Source organism: Cajanus cajan, chromosome 4 (genome assembly GCF_000230855.2).
Source record: "Cajanus cajan strain Asha chromosome 4, NIPB_CcT2T_4, whole genome shotgun sequence".
NCBI classification, from domain to species: Eukaryota; Viridiplantae; Streptophyta; class Magnoliopsida; order Fabales; family Fabaceae; genus Cajanus; species Cajanus cajan.
The window spans coordinates 18,103,856-18,125,102 of NC_138520.1; the positions used below are offsets into that span (position 1 = coordinate 18,103,856).

The 21,247-nt window shown below is 33.3% G+C and overlaps 1 protein-coding gene across 1 annotated transcript; it reads right to left on the minus strand.

Moving 5' to 3' along the window:
• Positions 1–15,934: 15,934 nt before the first annotated feature.
• Positions 15,935–19,108, minus strand: LOC145957036 (uncharacterized). The gene is made up of 2 exons (XM_083073266.1): positions 18,443–19,108; positions 15,935–18,358 (listed from the first exon to the last, which is right to left on the minus strand). The coding sequence occupies exon 2, from the start codon at positions 17,838–17,840 to the stop codon at positions 17,334–17,336; it is 507 nt and encodes a 168-aa protein (XP_082929392.1). The 5' UTR covers positions 17,841–18,358; positions 18,443–19,108; the 3' UTR covers positions 15,935–17,333.
• Positions 19,109–21,247: the final 2,139 nt, after the last annotated feature.

Consider the following 21,247-nt stretch of genomic DNA (forward strand, 5'->3'; position numbering starts at 1 on the left):
AATCAATTGAAGTCTCATGGACATGGATTTTGAGGGCTTTTAGAATGGTGGTTTTTATTTGAGGTTTAAAAGGTGAAGAGGTTTGTGGTTAGGTTTAAGAATGGGTTTTGGATTTATGGGTTAGGTGGCAACTTAGAGTAGTCTTTTTCATAGGGGGCTCCTCCCTTAGCTCAATCTTCATTAGCATAATATTTCTCTTCACAAATGGGAATAAATGGGCTATACCAATCTTCTTCAAGGTGGTCACAAACACCTCACCACCTTCAAGACTAACTTCGAACAACTTGTTGTCAGTCCCAACTCTTTGAATTACCTTAGTGAAGAGCATCCCATATGGAATAGAGGCTTTTTTACTCCTTTCCTGCTCATGTTGCAAAAGACAAGACTTCTAGTGGTTGTAGATCAACTCTAGAAGGTTGATCTCTGCTCTTAAAACCAAGTAGTACAAAGAAAACCTATCCAAGTCATACACATGGTCTCGAGATCCTAACCTTGGAAGGAAAGTGTTAAACAATAGGTTGTGAAACATTCTGCATAATGGAGCGAGGTTGGTAGTGTTGAGGAACTTCTTTAGCTTGTTCCTTTCTGTGGGTCAAAGGTTGTTTCCATGGTCTCCTGAGTTATTATGCTTCTCAATCACTAGAGTAGAGCGCTCCTTCCTCCTTGCAACTATATAGTTGGAAAAATCAAAGGTTTAACCTTAATTGTTGTTAAGTCCACTTGATTGGTCATGGAGAGTGGCTCCTCAATAGTAGATGCCTAGAAATAGGTATATGGAGTGTGACACTAATCACACTTCATCTTAGAGAATATGGTATAACCAGCATTGTCAAGTTACAACTTTATTGAATAGCCTTTGTCTTGCATCTTCTGGATGACTATCATCTTTCTTGGCAAAAAGAAAGACTCAAGGTACTCCTCCATTGGTACCTTACAAGAAAAAAGGGTAGATTTGGGGGCCATTTTTCATATTAGGGTTTAGAGTGTTTGTAGAGAGTGTTTGGAAAAGAAGATGAACAATAGGATTCGCGAGATACTTTGAGAGAGTGTAAGAGTGGAGGGAAAACAATTAAGTTTTACTAGGTCATGGGAGAAAGAAACTGCTAGGTTAAGCATCATGGTTTGTAGACTGAAAGGACAGTAGGAGATAGGAGCTAACGTGACATGCCTCTACCCTTCTTACTTCTCCACGTGTTACCTTTCTCAAGAACCAACACATTAAATGATATATTGCATTTAAGAGCCTTTAATGCTCTTGATACCTTTTCAAAACTCAAGCAATATGTTAGTGTGCATATATCAAGGCAGATTAATGAAATGACATGTAAACATAAGATGATGTATGTCAGGTGAAACACAATGCATAGTAAAATGATACATAGTAAGATGATGCATTTGCTATTCAGTCTAAAATACAGTTTAAATGCAAATGATCTCTAATGAATTTAAAACATTATTCAACTAAAGCCTTTATAAAAATATCAATCCATTGGTGATTTATGTCAATAAACTTTATGTCAAAAACTCCTTTTTGAACATAATGACGAATGAAATGATATCTTATTTTAATGTGCTTGAATGCTATATGGGATTTTTAGATAAATTAATTGCACTAGTGTTATTACAGAATACATGTATATTATGTTCAAGACTATAATAGCCTTCTAATTAATACTTGACTCATAAGAGTTGTGAGCCACATCCAGCTACTAAAATATACTATGCCTCTACAGTTGAAAGAGCTACGAGTTTTGTTTTTTGCTTGCCCATGAAATGAGGCAGATTCCAAGAAGTGACAACCTCCACTTGTACTCTTTCTTTTAATTCTATATCTAACATAATCTGCATCACAAAATCCTACAAACTTGAAATTATTATTTAGTAGAACCTGCAATATATCATGTGTTTAACAACTTTTAGATGAGACTCTCTGGAATCAAATTGAAATCTAGCACAAAGACAAACATTGAACATGATGTCAGGTCTACTTGTAGTTGGGTAAATCAGGGATTCAATTATACCTTTGTAGATTATCTTATCCATTAGTTTGCATAATTGGTCTTTTGTTAGACCTAATGCATAGGTGTAGGCATTGGCTTTCAACCATTCATACCAAACTTCAAAAAAAGTGTATTTCTGTTGATGAATAAAGATGCCTTTGTTTGTCTGCTTGATAAGAAGTCTCAAGAAGAAAATTATCTCACCCATTATGCTCATATTGAATTTAGTATGCATCAACTTAGAAAAATCCTCACATAGAGATTCATTAGTAGCACCAAAGATTATATCATCAACATAGATTTGAATTACAATAAAATTTGTTCCAAACTATTTTCTAAAGAAGGTTGTGTCAACTTTACATCTCACAAAACCATTTCTAATAGAGAATTAGTCAATTTTTCATATGTGAAAAATGTAAAATGAATACACTAAAAACCTTTATTTTTATAAAACCAACTCCTTCCCTTTTTTATTTTAAAACATAAAACATAAATAAAATAAAACCATAACATAAAACACATCTATTTCCAAAATACACTTAATTAAGTAATTAATTAAAACATATAATTAAATAAAAAAAACATCTTAATTATTTTTCAAAACTCTCTTAATTAATTAAAACTATTTCATTAACTTATTTAGAAAATTTGGGGTGTCATGCAAACAATACATGAATATTCATACAACAAATATATGTATAAGGTGTAAAAAACATAAAACATTCCTTCTGGGATTATAGATAATCCTCATACATATATACTTATACAACTATAACATACGAACTAAAAACATAAACTCAAAGCATTGGTTAAGTGTTACTATACATAGCTGCATTAGACCAACCCAACAAAATGCCATCTCAAAGCATGGTTATCTAACACTATCGATCACTACAAAAATATCAAGTATGATCATTGTAATTCAATACATGGAAAATCAAGGGTAAACTACAAAAGGAATGTTTTCAAGAGCAACACTATCAGTTGCTAAATATGGGAAATCAATCGTTAAACATCTTAGTGATCGAAATAGAGATTGAAACAAGGTAGTCACGAAAACCCTAGTCGCTAAACTTTGTTGTATAATGGTGAGTATAAAAAACTTGATGTGAGAAAACCACAAGTGTATGATTGTCGTCAAGTAATAAATTATTGAATTCACAAGGAATACATGTTTTGACCTTGTAATTATTAATATTTAGTTAAATTAAACAAACAAAATTGAAAAATACTTAAAGGTTAAGTTGAGAGTATTCTAAGATCGACTATAAGTAAAATTTAGAAATAAAAAACAAGAGTAATAATAGATTTTAGATATAAGAGAAATTTCCAAGATTCTCTCTATGAGTTCTTATATGTTCAAATGTTTTATCCAAATATTTATTTGTTATCATTGAAGGTAAATTAACCTAATATATCATTACTCTCATGGTAGTTATGTTCAATTAAACCCTTTAAGGTCTATATTAATTTAGTTTATTCTTGAAAGATTAAACCTACTTTCATGGTTTAAAACCTAAGTTTATTTCATTAGGTTCCAATATTTTGGTGCATTTCTCAATACCTCCCTAAATATCTAAAATTATGAAAAGTGAGAATTAATTTTTTGCATATATAAATTGTAAAGAAATCAAATCAAGAAGATAACAAAAATAAATAACTAAATAATTCATAAAAATATCAAGGTTTTCAAGGGCTAAGCCTTAGTCCCAAAATAAAGAGACTACACACACATGTTCATAATAGTTCTCAAAGAAAAAAGAAAGAAAACATACAAGAAATCAAACCTAAAAATCAGAGAAACCCAAACATGGATTTCTCACTTTTGATGTATCTATGAAAGCGTAAAATCAAAAGTGGAAGTTTCCTAGCGTCGATAGTCTAATTTATAACCTAAAAAACCCTAAAAGATAGGCCCAAAACAAAATCCTAAAGATAAGATAAAATAAGATAATTTGAAACAACTAGATCGTGTCATGACAGCGACATGCTTGGCTCTTGACGTTTTTCTTTGTATCCTTGGGTCAATCACGAGTGTGACTAGTGGGTCACAATCATGACCCTCTCTATCTTGATTCTTCTTATAACTTCCAAGGCAATCACAAGTGTGACTGGTGAGTCACGGTTATGAGCCTCTTTGACTTGTCTTTTTCTTTTATTTTCTGGTCTTTTTTTCATTGATCTTTTATGAGAAATCATATCTTTACCTAAAATATCTACAAATAACAAAATAAAACAAAAAGGTAACAAGCTTAAAAAGAAAACTGAACTTAAAGCACTTCTTATGGTAACTGTTATATGATGCATGAAAGTACTTCTAATTAGTTAAATATTTAAGACAAAAACATGATAAAAATGCAAGACATCAAGTACGTAAGCTTGTGAAAGAAAACAACATAGAATGATAAAAGCAACCACATCATCATTCATTAATTGAAAAAAAAATATTAATATAACAATTTAATAATTGAACATCATGAACAATAGAACTACTAAGAAAATAACTTGGATAACTTATACAAATGAGCAACTTAAAACAAATTAATGAATAATTGATGCATTGTCACACATATCAACTTTGGAGATCTCCTACAATATAATTGAGTAGTCTAAGTGGTTTTATCCTATTGATTTTACAACGACTACCACCATAACAAGAAACAACAATTGGCATGGTGATTGGAAACAACTTAATTCATTTCTTAAACTTTTCCATTTAAACCAAAAAGGTAGAGTACACCCGTCAAGAACATTACATATTGAGTATGATCCTACCACGACATTGATATGCATAAACTAAACCTCATCATAGAATTAGCCTACTGCCTATCCTTTCATTACCACACCTTTCTAGAACTCAATTAGGGATTGTGCCCTTAACTTTGTACCTTACTTGTTGGCCACTTATAACAAGTATGACTCAACTTGTCCACCATATTGTTTCATCTTAAAAATCTAAAGGAGACAACATTAAAAACAACTTCCCACTTAGAGGGAAACTTCCACACTAAAGGGGTTTTTCAATACTACGATCATAGAACACCACAACATATATACATAAAATGAGATATTTTAATTTCTAAAAATAAATTTTCTTTCCTCTAATTTTTATGCAACTTACAACCTAAAACATGCACAACATGCATTATCACAACTGAAACAATATTCAACATGCATCTTTCAACTTAAGCAACTTACATCGCAACTCATTCACCTTATTATGTTTAATCATCGTATAATAGTATATAATATCATCATTATGAAAATTCCTTAGCTCGCCTAGAGTGCATAGGTTCATCTTACAACACTAAGAACAACATATTAACAAAAGAAGGTTTTTGCTCAACGAGCCCTAGCTCATTAAGTGACAATCTAAGGCTCCTCGGTAAGTGAGCTCAAGCTCGTTGAGCGAACCAAACATTTTCAGGGTCTTTGCGCTGGGTAAGCATCTCTCACTCAACATCCACAACTTTTTCTAGCTCCAATAGTTGAGCAAGCCCATCTCGCTTAGCGTCTCCACTTCTTTGTGGGTCAATCTCACTTATAACTAATTATTGTTTAGCAAGTCTTTGTCATGCTCATCATAAACATGTATTCTCACTAAGCGACCCATGTGTCCTTGACTAAGAACATGATACCTAGGTTTTGGCATTCATACTTTGAAGGCTCGTTGAGCCAGAATGCTCTACACCATTACATTGCATGAACTCTTTGACACCTTATACCATGTATACCATAATATGGAAATAAATAAAAATGAATAGAAAATTTTATCAAAATTAATTTCAAATATTCAACATAGAGAATACCACATTTTAACAAATCAAAACCAAATGAAATCTAATACATTAAAATAACAATTATCCTAAAACATAACTAAAGAAAAACAAATCCTTGCTAAATCTCGATGTCACATCCTATTAGAGCATAAACCTAACTATAAGGACTAGGCCTCATTGCCAACACCCTCAACCTCATGATGTAAATCACCTACAACAACATATAATAGAGACAAACACAAACAAGGGGAGTGAGAAACATCTCAGTCTGGCTCACGATGTAAGATGTAGTTGGAGTAAAATATAAACAAGATATACATATATACATAACATGGACAGATTGGTAACAATAACTCATTTCACTCTTTCATGACATAATAATTTAATTACACATAACATTAAGATGTATATGCAATGGATACAAACTATATATTATCATGCATATGGTGCCAATAAAAACATAACACATCACATTTGTGCATTGCTACTAGCAATACACGTAGAGTAGCCTAAGATTATATGTTGAGTTACACCCTCAACGCACTCTCACTAGGAAGACATCCTACCAAGGTCTTGTCAGGATAGCTGAGTTGTGTAAGATACATTCCATGTACACAAAGGGCGAGACCGAGACTTCCAAACCAAGTTATCCCCAAGGACTAATCCCCAAGATTTTACACAAGGGAGCCTTCCTTGATAGTGTATTCCATATCGTACCCTTAGAAACATTTTTATGCATATGATGCATGTCAATATACTCTATGCATAGCAATTCACACTCATTAATCCACATATCATATGCCTTATCATATCAAAATTATCACATTATTTCACTATCAATTGATCTTGTTAGTTGTTGGTTCTCAACCATTTTGTCCTTTAGTTAGTTTCTGTTGTTTTTTCTAAAATATAAGTTATACAATAACTACCTTTCGATTCTAACAACCAAGTTAGTTATTTTGTAGGTATCTAGAATAGTTCTTTTATTCATGTATATAAGGCCTAGGTGCAATGTGTAATATAAGGCCTAGGTGTAATGTGAAATAATAGAAATTGAATACATGAGAAAAATGATGGTTAATCTATAACTTATGAAAGATAGATTGTAATCTTTGAGTGTATTTAAGAAATAAGAAAATAACTTATTTCTAAAAGAAAGAATTTCATTGTTCTTGATAAATTATGTTATCTCTCTTGATTTTTTTCTCCTCTTCTCTCTTAATTGATAAACCAATGAGTCTGTGTGTATTGTAACACCCTAATTTTCATACTTTTTATGGAGGGCAATTTAGTAATTTTCATAAGATTTATTGAAGATAATTTAGTAGCCCAGAACGGACCGTTCTCAAATTGGAACGGGCCGTTCCAAACTACTAAAAAGACCTATTTTTGGTTGCCCAGAACAGGTCGTTCCCCAACTGGAACGAGCGTTCCAAACCACCAAAATGGCCTATAACCCTAGTTGGGAATGGGTCGTTCCAAAGTTGGGAACGGGTTGTTCCAAATATGGTCGTTGTGTGTTAAATGCAAACTCAGAATGGGTCGTTCTGGTTGTTAGAACGAGCCGTTCCAGATGCCAAGTTTACACATGCTGAAAGGATCCAGAACAGGTCATTCTGGATTCGAAGTGGGTCGTTCTAGCCACTCCTAAATTCTATAAATAGAGCACTCTGACACTGTTTCTAGACACACTCTCTGTAGACCAAGGAGAACCAAGAGAAGGAGATCAACCAGATTCTGCTCTAGCTTCGCCTTCTGCTTATCCAGGTAAGGGGGAGTGAGAAACCTCGCTCGGGGTGTGGAAATAATCCTTGGGTAGTAGGATTGACACCCAATCCCTTACCTAATGCATGCTTCTAGGAACAAGCAAAATATGAATGTTTTTTATTTTGCTTTCTGATTCTTTTGTTGTGTTCCTTGTTGGATGTGATATATGAATATGTGATTGATTTTGAAAATGAATATGTTTTGATATGAATTAGAGTGCTCTATGAGAAACAGGCAAAATATGAATATTTTTTGTTTTGTTTTCTGAATGCTCTGTTGTGTTCCTTGTGTGATGTAGAGTGTAAATATGTATTTGATTTCAAAATTAGATATGTTTTAATATGAATTAGAGTGCTTTGTGGGTTCCTGTACGAAACCCTATGAGGAACAATTATGAATATGACTATATAAAATATGAACAAATGACATGAGACATGATGTGAATGAGAATGTGAAATGTGATGATATGAGACATGAAATTCCATGACAAGTGAAATGTTGAGTTAATGAAATAGTGAATGTGTGACATGCATCATGTGCATATATGATCTATTCCAGGTGTGCCGCTTAGGCCATATACCAGTGATGTAACAAGCTATGTGATGAAATGACATATTTCAGGTGTGCCGCTTAGGCTGCATACCAGTGATGTAACAAGTTATGTGATGAAATAACTTATTCCAGGTGTGCTGCTTAGGCCGCATACCAGTGATGTAACAAGCTATGTGATGAAATGATTTATTCCAGGTGTGCTGCTTAGGCTGTATACTAGTGATGTAACAAGCTATTCTAGGTGTACCTTGGGTCACCAATGATGAAATAATGAGAAATGTGAAACTTTCGTATGGCGCCACATGCATGCATTTATGAGTCGAGTCCATGACATCATTGCATGATAAATGAGTGTGCATGTGATATTGATTGTGTATGTGTATTGTTTACATGTGACTTATGTTTGTTGTGTGTGTGTTATCTAACCTTTATTTCTGCACCTGGAACCGAGTGAGATATTTTTCACTCCCTTGTTGTTTTTTGTATGTGTTTAAACTATGTTGTAGGTGATCATCAGCATGAGGATGTTGGTGATGAGGCTTAGGCTTCAGTTGGGCATGCTCTGATAGGATATGTGACATCAGGGCTTAACTAGGTTTAGCATTGGAGTTTCATTACTGTTATTGTGTTTTGGAAAGATTGATGTTTTATTTTGTCACTATTTTCGCATTGGACTACGATTTGTGAAATATGAATGTGAACTCTCTATCTATTTGTTTTGAAACCTTATTTTTTTAAGAAAGTTTTATTTACTCAAGAATGTATTTTATATTTATTGTGTATTATGTATGTGGGGTAGAGGGTGTCACATGTATAAATCTTCATCTTGGCTTAACAAGTGGTGTAGTGAGCATGAAACATTTTGTTTTCTAGCTATGGGTTCAGCCATGTTTCAGGTGGAAAAATTCACTTGTCAAAATGACTTTGGGCTATGGCGATTGAAGATGAGATCCCTTCTTGTTCATCAAGGGTTGGTTGATGCTCTTCCTGGTAAAGCCAAGCCTGAAGATGTGATGATAAATGAAGAGAAGAAAATGTTAGAGAAGGCCCATAGTGCAATTATCATGAGTCTAGGTGATAAAGTCCTTAGGCAAGTTGCTAAGGAAAAAACTACTATAGGGGTTTGGTCTAAACTCGAAGGTTTGTATATGACCAAATCTTTAGTAAATAGACTTTACTTGAAGCAAGATTTATATTCTTTTAAGATGAATAAGGATAAACTAGTGGGTGAACAACTAGATCAATTTAACAAGTTCATTTTGGACCTTGAGAATATTGATGTCACTATAGACGATGAAGATTAAACCTTGTTATTGTTATGCTCTCTACCCAAGAATTATTCCTATTTCAATTAAACCATGTTGTTTGGAAGAGACTCAGTTTCAATTGATGAGGTGCAAGTTGCCATAAACTCAAAAAAGTTGAATGAAAGGAAGGAGACAAGGTTCATTGTTAATGGTGAAGGATTGTTAGCATAGGGCAAGATCTCCAAGAAAGATAATAAACTTGATAAGAAGAAGCCAAAGCCAAAAAAACATAAAGATGGTGGAGGATCTAATTTCACAATCAGGTGTTATCACTGCAAGAAAGAGGGTCATACAAAGAAGTTATATCCTGAAAGGCAAGCTAATAATGGAAACAAAGAAAGAGGAAAATATTCTGTAAATGTAGATATTGTACAAAATGAAGTCTATGAATCGGCTGAAGCTCTGGTTGTGTCTAAATATAATTCAACATTAGAGTGGATAATGGATTCAGGGTTTTCATGGCATATGAAACCACATAGATCATGGTTTGAGAAGTTCTCTAATCAAGCAGATGGTTTAGTTCTCTTACGAGACAACAAGCCTTGCAAAATTAAAGGAATTGGATCCATTAGGCTCAGGTTGCATTGTAGACACCTAATTTCGTCCGAACCTACAAACAAAGAAATGGACTTCTATTATGAAGAAAAGGAGCTCTCGAAAGCCTAGAAATGACACGATATGATATCAAAAGGCCCAAATCCCAATAAGGGTGATTTAGTAGCCCGAAATGGGCCGTTCCCAATCTGGAATGGGTTGTTCCAAACTACTAAAAAGGCCTAGAAACCCTAGTTTGGAATGGGTTATTCCCAGTCCAAAACGGGTCGTTCCAACACAGGTTGTTATGAGTTAAGTTCAAATCCAAAATGGGTTGTTTTGGATTCAAATTTTACTCTTAACATATTGATCTAGAATGGGTCATTTTGGAACTAGAATGGGCCATTCTGGTCAGATTTGATGTCTATAAATAGCAAACTCGAGCACTGCTCCTAGGGTCAGAAAAATTCGTCTAGGAAGTCAGATATAGCTTGAAATTTCTCTCTCACCTTCCCCCTGTATTTCTTAAGATTTTGTGAGGTACATTGTAGTATGTTAGGTAGCCAAAAAGCACCTAAGAGTCTCCATACTTGAAGATCTAATAAAGCTCGATCAAAAGGTATTTCAGTCAACGTTTCTCTCTCCCTCTATTTCATCATTTTTACCGTTATTGTTCTAAATAATAAAAAGAGTAATCATGTAGGCATTTCAAGGTAAATCGGGTAATTTAAAATTCATGTATATAAATAATCATCAATAAGGGGACCTAATATTTAAACTATTAATTTTTATTATGCTAGCTCTATCATAGGGTACCGATTTAGAGTGTTGTAGGGGTGCTTAATACCTTCCTTACACGTAATCGACCCTCAAGCCCAATTTTGATTATTAAGGTCATTATTGGATTTTTGAAAATCTTTTCTTTTTCCAATGTTTTGAGCAAAACATTGGTGGCGACTCCATGACCCTATTTTCAAAATCATTATTTGAGGATTAGTCTAGTATCCGTGCATTCCTTAATTAATGAAAATTTTCAAAACAATAGTCCAAACCATAGGTCGTAAGATTGAAATTTTTCGGGTCACAACATGCATGAAGTCACTATCATAATTGTGTCTACTATGATAATTGTGTCCTAAGAGACAACACTATGATAATTGTGTCTACTTTAAATTCCTTGATAATGTAGTGTTTGTCATACTTCTACTTTATGTTGATGATATCTTGATAGCAAGCAACAAGAAGGGTGAAATAAGCAAAGTTAAATTTGACTTATGTAGGGAATTTGAAAGGAAAGATCTAGGATCTACTAAAAATATTATAGGGATTAAAATCAAAAGAGACAAAGAGAAGAATTTTTTGTATTTGTCTCAAGAAAGTTATCTCAGAAAGGTTCTAGAGAAGTTTGGAATGACTAATTCCAAACATGTGATTACTCCTATGTTACAACAGTTCAAACTTAGCTCAAACCAATCACCAAAGACTCATGAAGAGGTTTTTTACATGGAAAGAATCCCATATGTAAATGTGGTAGGATCGTTCATGTATGTTATGGTTTGTACCAAGCCTGACATAGCATATGTAGTGAGCATTGTGAGTAGATTTATAGAAAATATAGGCAAGTCTCAATAGTAGGTAGTCAAATGGATATTGAGGTACATAAGGGGTTCAATTGGAAGGGGTTTGGTCTATGGTGGAGCTAGAAATGGCACAAAGGTAGTGGCTATTGAAGGTTTTGCAGACTCTGACTTTGCTAGTTGTCTAGATTCTAGAAAGTCCCTTACAAGTTTTGTGTTCATAGCATTTGGTACTACAATCAATTGGAAAACTAGCCTCTAAAAGTTAGTGGTGTTATCAACTACAGAAGTTGAGTACATCACACTAGTAGAGGTAGTAAAGGAATCTATATGGCTTGAAGGCATTGTAAGAGAGCTAAAGCTACAAGACGAAGCTATTATAGTTCACTACAATAGTTAGAGTGCCATTCACTTGTCCAAGAATTCTGTGCACCATAAGAGGACAAAACATATTGACATCAAGTTACATTTTGTCAAAGAAATCATTGATAAAGGGTTTGTGATAGTGAAAAAGATATTAACAGATCATAACCATGTTGATATGATCACAAAAATTGTTCCTAGTACAAAGTTTTATCATTGCCTAGACTTGATTAAGCTGCAAGGTGATTAAGTAATTGAAGTTGTTCAATTGGTTTTTGAGCCAAGGTGGAGATTTGTTAACTGTTGGGTCTCAACCATTTTGTCCTTTAGTTAGTTTTTGTTATTTTTTCTAAAATACAAGTTGTACAATAACTAACTTTCTATTCTAACAACCAAGTTAGTTATTTTGTAGGTATCTAGAATAGTTCTTTTATTAATGTATATAAGGCCTAAGTGCACGGTATAATAATAGAAATTGAATACATGAGAAAGATGATGGTTAATCTGTAACTTAAGAAAGATAGATTCTAATCTTTGAGTGTACTCAAGAAATAAGAAAGTAACTTGTTGAATTTTCTTGCTAAACTTTGTTTTCTATCTTGATTTTTTCTCGTCTTCTCTCTCAATTGATAAACTAATGAGTGTGTATCAATCTTCATCTTGGCTTAATAGATCTCATATCATATAATCATTAACTGTTCTCAATATAGCAATTAGCGATTCAACTATATCAATTGAATATTAGAAATCAATGACATAAAGGATCACATCACTACAACTGATACATAGCTCACAATCATATCAATAACATACTCATATACCACAGCTAGTTATCAATATTAATTAGTACAATAATTACACATGTTTCCATTTTAAACACAACAATTACACGACATCATTCTAATACACCTCAAGATAGAATCATTATCAGATTGTCTAATCATATGTTAACATCTCGATCATAATTATTAAGAGATCAACATCACTAAGCATTTAAATCGATAACTTAACTAGCCTAACAGTCTTATCAATATCACATGTTAAATTCGTAGACATCACCATCATTAAAACACCTAAAGTTGTTAACAATCAACTTACTTCATAACTTATTAATAATTAATTTCTCCCATGATTTATCTTTCCTAGAAATTGATATAGGTACCTCAAACCATTCATAAGATCAAACACTTAAATGGTAAAGTTATTCATCACCATCATTCACAAACTATATTTCCATAACTTAATCTTCTAAGACATCGGATGGAGGTCACAATTAATATGGAAATCACAAACACCTGATTCTAACAGTATTACACTCGATGCGACATTTATTGTGCTTGACATAGAAGGAATAACACCATCTTGAGAGTACCTACGCCCAACGTGACAGAGGCTACACTTGACGCGAAAACTTGCAGGAATAGTGTCAAATTGCACCTAGGTCAACCCATGTGACACCAATGCAATATTAACTCGTGAAAGACTTGTAGGATGTGCGAAAATTGCACATTACGGATCCCAAAACCCTAAAACTCTAATTCAATCGATAAAAATCATGATTAAAGCTTAATATTACTCTATTATATCATTAATTACTCAAATTCAACACCAATTTCACATTCTAATTACATACCCTTATTAACTACTCACACAATAGGCATTTAGGGTTTCCATGGAAATCCACACACAATCCAAATTTCACAATTATAGGTTCAATTACGAAATTGGAGATATACACAACTACACAACGTCAAATAGAATAATAAGGAATCATATAAAAGACCAAAAACACATAATGCAATTAATTGGGAAAATCCCTTCCATACAATACAAGCAACACATAAGGGATTGAGAGTCAATAATCCTATTACCCAACATACATCTCACACCCATAACAAGACTATTCACTCTCTCTTACCTTGATAAGCAAAAGAAGACAGTCTTGCAACTTCAGGGTGGTTTCCTTTGTTCTTTGATTCTCCGAGTTTCGAAACATAAAAGCATACGAGAAAAGAAAACATTGAAAAAAGTCTGATAAAAAACTTCCCTTTTTAAAATCTTAACTCCTCTGTAACCCTCTAGTTAAAACACCTGACCATAGTTGCAAATTTTCTTCCCTTTAATAAATTAATAAATAAATAAACATTTAATTATAGAACCTTATAATATATATATATATATATATTATAAATATATTTTTTCAACACAATTATAATTAAAATAAAATATATAAATAATAAACAATTATAATAAAAACACATATTTAACAAAATATCATAAAAATGTATATTTCTCTAATAAATTTTATACAAAACAATTTTCACAAATATCTATTATTTAATTAAAATACTCATAATTATTAAAAGTCTCTAAAATATTCTATAAAACTCTTTAATCAAAATATCTTTTTAATAATTTTAGAAAATTTGGGTTGTTAAACACTACCCCCAACACGTAAATCATAAAAAAGATTCTAAACAACTCATATAACTCAAATTCATCTTTAGATTCAACATGTATCTATAAATTAAAAGGATTCGTCAATTTCTCTCTACAAATTCAAGCTCCTTGACTTGAATATCAACTTCTACAACTCGATGTTAACTTCATGGAAAATTCTAGATGCTAGCTCCTGGTGAGGTCAAAAGAAGAAATGATCTTCTTTAACTCTAGAATTTATCTTTCTAAAATTCAAAAAGATAAACTTATAAAATTTATATGTTAATTGAAAATCTTATATACCTTTCATATTTCTTAGTTAATTTTGACCTTAAATTAGCTAACTCTAAACAATGTAACTCTCAAGAATTTCTAAACCATTATAACTCAAACAACAACATAAAAACACAACATCATAATATATGACATGATAAATCAACATAACACATCATCATATAATAAAAACATAAAATACACACTATTACATTAGATCCCTTAGGCCAAATATCCATATTGGGAGGAATCATGCTGGTTTGAAACCAAAAAGTAATCAGAAGGGGATAATAAGAGTTATGAAGGTAGTAATCGAGGAATATCACCATGTCCATCACGTTGTCGGCATATGGTCAAAGGAAATAATGACCTTCATGTGCTTGCAACGGGTTCTTGAAACCCCTGGAGTTGGGGGAGTTTCGTGGTCCCTAGAAAAACTGGAATTGGGTTTAGAAGATGATGATGCATGATCACACCCATCCCATACTTGTGGAAAGATTGGGAACTAACTTCGGCCAACATGGCAGGCTAGGGTGTTGTTGTTTAAAAAATTAGCAGATGAAAAGGTGACAAGAGAGTAGATCGAGACAGAAAATTTGATAGCCACAGTGAATGATGATATTTAAAGGGCGCGCATCATAAGGGTTTTGTAACGACCAAATTCAATTAATGGTCGGTCAGTTGCAATGATGATCATAAAGAATATATCTTAAACCTTTCATGTTTATCAATCAACTTTAAGATATAGAGGAACATTTGTTACAACTAAAACTTTTTAGGTTGATGTTTGCTTGGCCGAAAGGGTAATATCCAAAATATTGGTCAGAAATACCAATTAATCTTGACGGAAGAAAACTCATCAAAATATGGTTATTCTATTAGGTAATTTTCATATAGAACTCATTAAGTTTCATTCAAATTTAATAGGACCTCTTTTCCAAACTTATTTGTCAGCGTCATGAATGTTAACCAATACACACTAGTACACAAAGGGTCTTTTACGTCGGGTATTTTGAGCCTTTTACGTCGGAAAAGGTTCCGACGTTAATACGGGAGACGTAAATTTACGTCGCCCCTTAAACGCGACGTAAATTTACGTCGGATATTATCCCAGCCCGACGTAAAAAGGGACAAAAAACATGCCATAAATTTACGTCGGACATGGCTTGTCTGACGTAAATTTACGTCGGCCATTGCAAGGCCCGACGTAAATTTACGTCGGACAAGCCATGTCCGACGTAAAATTATGGGGTTTTTTTTTAAAACGTTTATAAATTTTTGATATACCCAACACCTGCATATATATAGTCCAGAATACCAAATCTAAACCAGACAGTCCAGAATAGAAATTCAAATTATATTTCAAAATTGAATGACAAAAAGAAAATAATATATAAATCTTAAAAAACATAAATTATGACAATGTAAATCCTATTATTCTAAAAAAGCTATAAAACATATGTTTGTCAATGCTATCTAACTAACTAAACTAACTAACTATCAAACTATAAACATAATATCTAACTAACTAAACTTAGAAATCTAACTATGATATACTTTGAAGAAAAAAAGTTGTCCATTGTTCTCTTATCTTGAGCATCTCATCTTCGGGCAATGGAGATGGATCTTGAAAGACCTGAAACATTAATTTAAGTGTCATTAATATGCAATGTTAATTATCCTAAAGGTAAATATACTTAAATAAATTTTGATATGAATTACCTGCGCCCAAGAATCAATAATACCCACAGAAACTATGGCTCTCATCCAATACATGATGTAATAGCCACATTCAAACGAGTCTTGTTGCCTATTACACTAAAATGAGAAACAAATAACTATTATTTCCAAAGTCAATAAATTTAAATATTATTGACTATATGAATTAATTTGCTAACCTTAGGGTATATGAAATGCAATGACTTTGATGATCTGGCTCTTCCACTTAAAATATTAACTCCAGACACGATTCTAATTAATTGAAATAAAAACAAATGTTAGCCAATATATATAATTACAGTTTTAAAACATAATGAAAAAATTTAATTACCCTTGTAATTGGCATTTAATTTCGTGGCTTGGTTTTCGATGTAGTGAACAAAACCACACCATGGTGTATTCCTTAGGAATGATTACCATTAACTGCCAATGAGACCTACATTGTATGACAAACAAATTAGTTATAAAATTACCATGATTAAAAAACCAATTAAAAAACTAACCCGTCAATGTATGGAGCCATGTATATATCTCTTCTTGAGTCACTCATCCATGTTTGCATATATTGCTGGATCTGGACCTGAGTGTTTCCTGATTTTTGGATGGATTGAGGCTCAATAAATCCATATACTTCTGCTTGTGCATGCTTCACACTCAATTTGTCCATGTACCTAACACAAATAATTATTATAAGTTAAATGTAATTATTGTAAATTTAGACTCAAAAGAAAATATGACTTACATGGCCCACAGCTGTATGATAGAAATATTTAACATGGAGTTTTCCCCAACAATCTCTAATGCATCAGGCATAGATATGTATAGTGGAACAGCAGCGCTATCAACTCCAAAAACACTAATGTCCCACTGCAATTGAATTGGCTTCTTATTTAATCGTGGTAATATGATTAGAAGCTTAGATATGGGATCATCCTCTGCTGCTACGATATTAGCATCATCAACATGAGGTTCTCTCATGACCTCCTTACCACAATTGATAAAATCATAAAGAAATAATCACAATTAGTTAAACAATAATAGAATTATAAGAATATAAAAGAGCAATAATATAATTACATTTTCCTGTGCTGAAAGTGGCATGACCAAACGTTTTGGCCAAACTAAGAATGTGCCGATTGCTTGCCCCACTAGTTGAACCTCTATATTGGGCAAAGGCACTGGAGCAACAACATCTTGAACGTGGTCAACCACAACCCGTGTCCAGTCTGGCTGTAGAGGGACACCATGGATGGTTGAGCCACCCTCAAATACTTGGCCAATAGCCACTAAACGTGGGGGGTCATCCTCAACATATAACTCACACTGGTTTGGTACATCAGTGTGAGTCTGATCCGGTGAGGGATCTGGAGCAGCACAACTCCCTTTAGTGCTGACTCGAACACCATCATGAGCAACTGCAGTCTGTTGTTGAGAACGAGCCAAAAGTTCAAACTTCTGTTCAAACTCTTTTTGAATATTCTTCAATTTCTCTTCAAACTGCATCTCCAATCTCTGCTCCATTCTCTGCATAACCTCTTGACTGCAAGAGTCAACAGTGCTCCTCGATGATCGGGCACCAAAGAAATCTCGGTGGCTCCAAGAACCACCAACACCACGCACACGGCCTCCGTGCTCTGGCCTTCCTATGGCCGTTGTGAGGATATCATTCCGACCATCGGAAACAAATGAGCCCTGGGTGCTCTGCTCAACTAAACCCTCCTACAACATATTAACAATAATTATACCCTAAACTACACATATGAATTAAATGAGTTGAAATGAAGAGTCTTAGTTTGTATATTTTTACTTACTATTTTATCAGCAACGACCCTTGCAGACTTAGAAGTCATTTGCCCATCTAATTTTGTCCGGACTGCTATCCACATCTCATGGCGGGGAGGTGACTCCACACGGTCAGCAGACTCAACCCCTGCTGCCTCTGCCCTAGCCTTCTTCATTTCCTTTTTTTTTCTTTCATATCCCCCTCTTGACAATAGATGGGGTGCATCATTCTTGGCCTGTCGTTCTTGGGCAGCTATTCTTTTAGCCTGCAATAATACAAAAAAGAAAATGAGATTAATTAAAATATACCTTAAGTATTTGTGTCAATGTAAGAGTTATCAATAACTAACCTGCCACGAAGGGTCCAATCGAGTGGCACGAAATTGCATCCACTCCTCATAAGTGATCTGGTACTTTAGACAGGGAGTCTCATTTTGTCGCTCTCCAAATACATACTCCCGTGTCAAGAAAGTCTTGAAGTCTCTCCACCTGGTGGCTAGGGAAGATAACATCTTCCTCCTCATGACCTCAGTGTTGGGAATGTCAAAATTTTGCTATGAAAATAACAACAATTAATAAATAATGTATTTAAGTTATATAATATTCAAGGGATGTGAAAGTATATACCTAAATATCCTGCCACATGAGGTTCTTGTCAACCTCCTGAACGTCATCCCATGATGGAATGATAATAGAAACATGTCGTCGAGCTAGGACTCCCAAATAGCTTTTAAACTTGACAGCATTTGGGCTTTGATGCCTTGCCAGAACGAGGATCCACCTCAACCAGTGTCCTCTCCTTAGCAATGCGTCCAGCTGTCAACCCAGACAATCGGGTGACAGATCTACCTTTCCTCCTTCCACTGCCAGACCCAGAATCCTCCATAATCCTGAAAAAATTAAACTTTCATTATAAAAACAATGAATTAACTGAATAGACGAATAAAGTAAAAAAGATAATAACAATATAGCAACAAAATAACTAATAAAAAAACAAATAATACACAAACAGAAACCTATCTGGAACGGCCCATACTAAAATCAGAACGGGCCGTTCCAGATAAACAATTTATAATACAAAAAATTTAAGCAGAACGGCGCGTTCTGCAAACAGAACGGCCTGTACTGCATGCAGAACGGGCCGTTCTGCAAGGAGAACGAGCTGTTCTACTAGCAGAACGGGCCGTTCTGCAAGCAGAATGGCCCGTTTTAGATGAATAAATAGCAGAAAATAAAAAAATTTGCGTAGACAAGAAACTAACCTCAAACGTGTAATGTGCAGACACTTAGAGAGTTACAAACGTCCAATGTAGAAACAAACGCACTGAGAGACTTAGAGATTGAGAGAAAAAGGATTATTAGTTTCGTAAACAGGGAGCGCGGGAATGAAAAGTGGTGTGGGCGTTTGATTTTAGGGGCATATTTACGTCGGGTGAGGCTTGGTGGGACGTAATTTACGTCGGACAAAGAGGGGTCCGACGTAAATTATCCCATTAACGTCGGAGCTCTCACCGTCCGACGTAAATTTACGTCGGACAAAGAGGGGTCCGACGTAAATTATCCCATTAACGTCGGAGCTCTCACCGTCCGACGTAAATTTACGTCGGACTACGGGGGTCCGACATAAATTTACGTCTGACGGTGAGAGCTCCGATGTTAATGGGATAATTTACGTCGGACCCCTCTCTGTCCGACGTAAATTAGTTCCCATTACCATTCTGCCACCGCGTTTTTATAACGTCGGTGGTGCCTTGTTCCGACGTCATTTAGGTGACGTAAAAGCCTCTTTTTGCACTAGTGACAATATAACTAATTAAAAATATAGTGTTAGGCAGGGAGGGATTCATTCACACCACAGTGGGGGCAGTGGCCCCCACTAAAATTTTACAGTTTTTATTTATATATATATATATATTATATTTTAATTTATTGTAAAAAAAATTATTATGTAATAACTATAATGACATACATCTTATAAAGATATAATACTTATTATTATAAACTATTTTTTATATACTATAAATACAATATATGTTGATATATTATTAAAAGAAAGTGTAAATATAGACTAGAGTGACACTTTCTATATGTGATTATATGTAATATTTTTATGCGATGATTGTTTTTGTATCTAATATGTTAAAATATATTAATATTTCATTTATATTTTATTCTATCGTGTAATTTTTTTTACTGACTGAAAAATTTATTACTTCTTTATTCATTAAAGATGTCATAATATAAATATAAGTTATTTTTTTAATTTTTATTTTAGTTTTTAACCCTTTTAATCTTGTATATGTATATTATGTGTTAGTGGGAGAGGATCTAAATTAAAAGGAATGAGAGTAATTGTCACACAAAGTTTTTTATTTATTTTTTACTTAAACATATTTAATAAAAATAAATAAATTTACTCTTATAAAAAAAATAGGTGTTGTTCTCATAAAATATTTTTGTTTTAAATGAACGTAGAAATTTAGAAGAGATACAAAAGAAAATAAATAGTAATTATATTATCTTTATCTTAATAATTTATATCATTTTATTCCTTTAAAATTAAATAAGTCATTAAAAATTACAACATCATACTTAAATATAATATCTGCCAGAAAAAAAAAAAAAAGAAGAAGAAGAGAAATTGTCACTCTATTTATGAGAAAATTTTAATTTATAAAAAATAGGTATATTAGTTTTTTTTATCACAAAAATATACTTTTAAAAAAATTATTATATTTTAATAAAAAAATATTTTAAAATATTTTATTGCCCCCACTTAACAATTTTTCTGGATCCGTCACAGGTGTTAGGTGATAATTGAGTCAGATTCTTCTACTCTAAGGAGGCTTGTTAATGAAGGTTGTTTTGATTCTCGCCCATATTTTGACCTTGTTCAAGAGATAAGAGAGCTGAGTAATCAATTCTCCTTGTTTTCATGTTACCATATTTCAAGAGAAGTCAATTTAGTTGCGGACCTTCTTGCTAAACGCAAGATGATTTTAGAGGAGGACTTTTTTGTTTATGAGTCTTCTCCGTCTTTTGTTTATTACTTGTTATTAATAGATAATTCTATTTTTTTTCAATTTAATGATTATTTGATCGGGCTTTAGCCCCCTATTTAAAAAAAAAAGTAATTTTAATTGAGTTACTTAAGT

Coding starts and splice junctions, on each gene's coding strand:
- LOC145957036 (XM_083073266.1), bottom strand. CDS start 17,840: ATGCAGAGAATGGAGCAGAGATTGGAGATGCAGTTTGAAGAGAAATTG.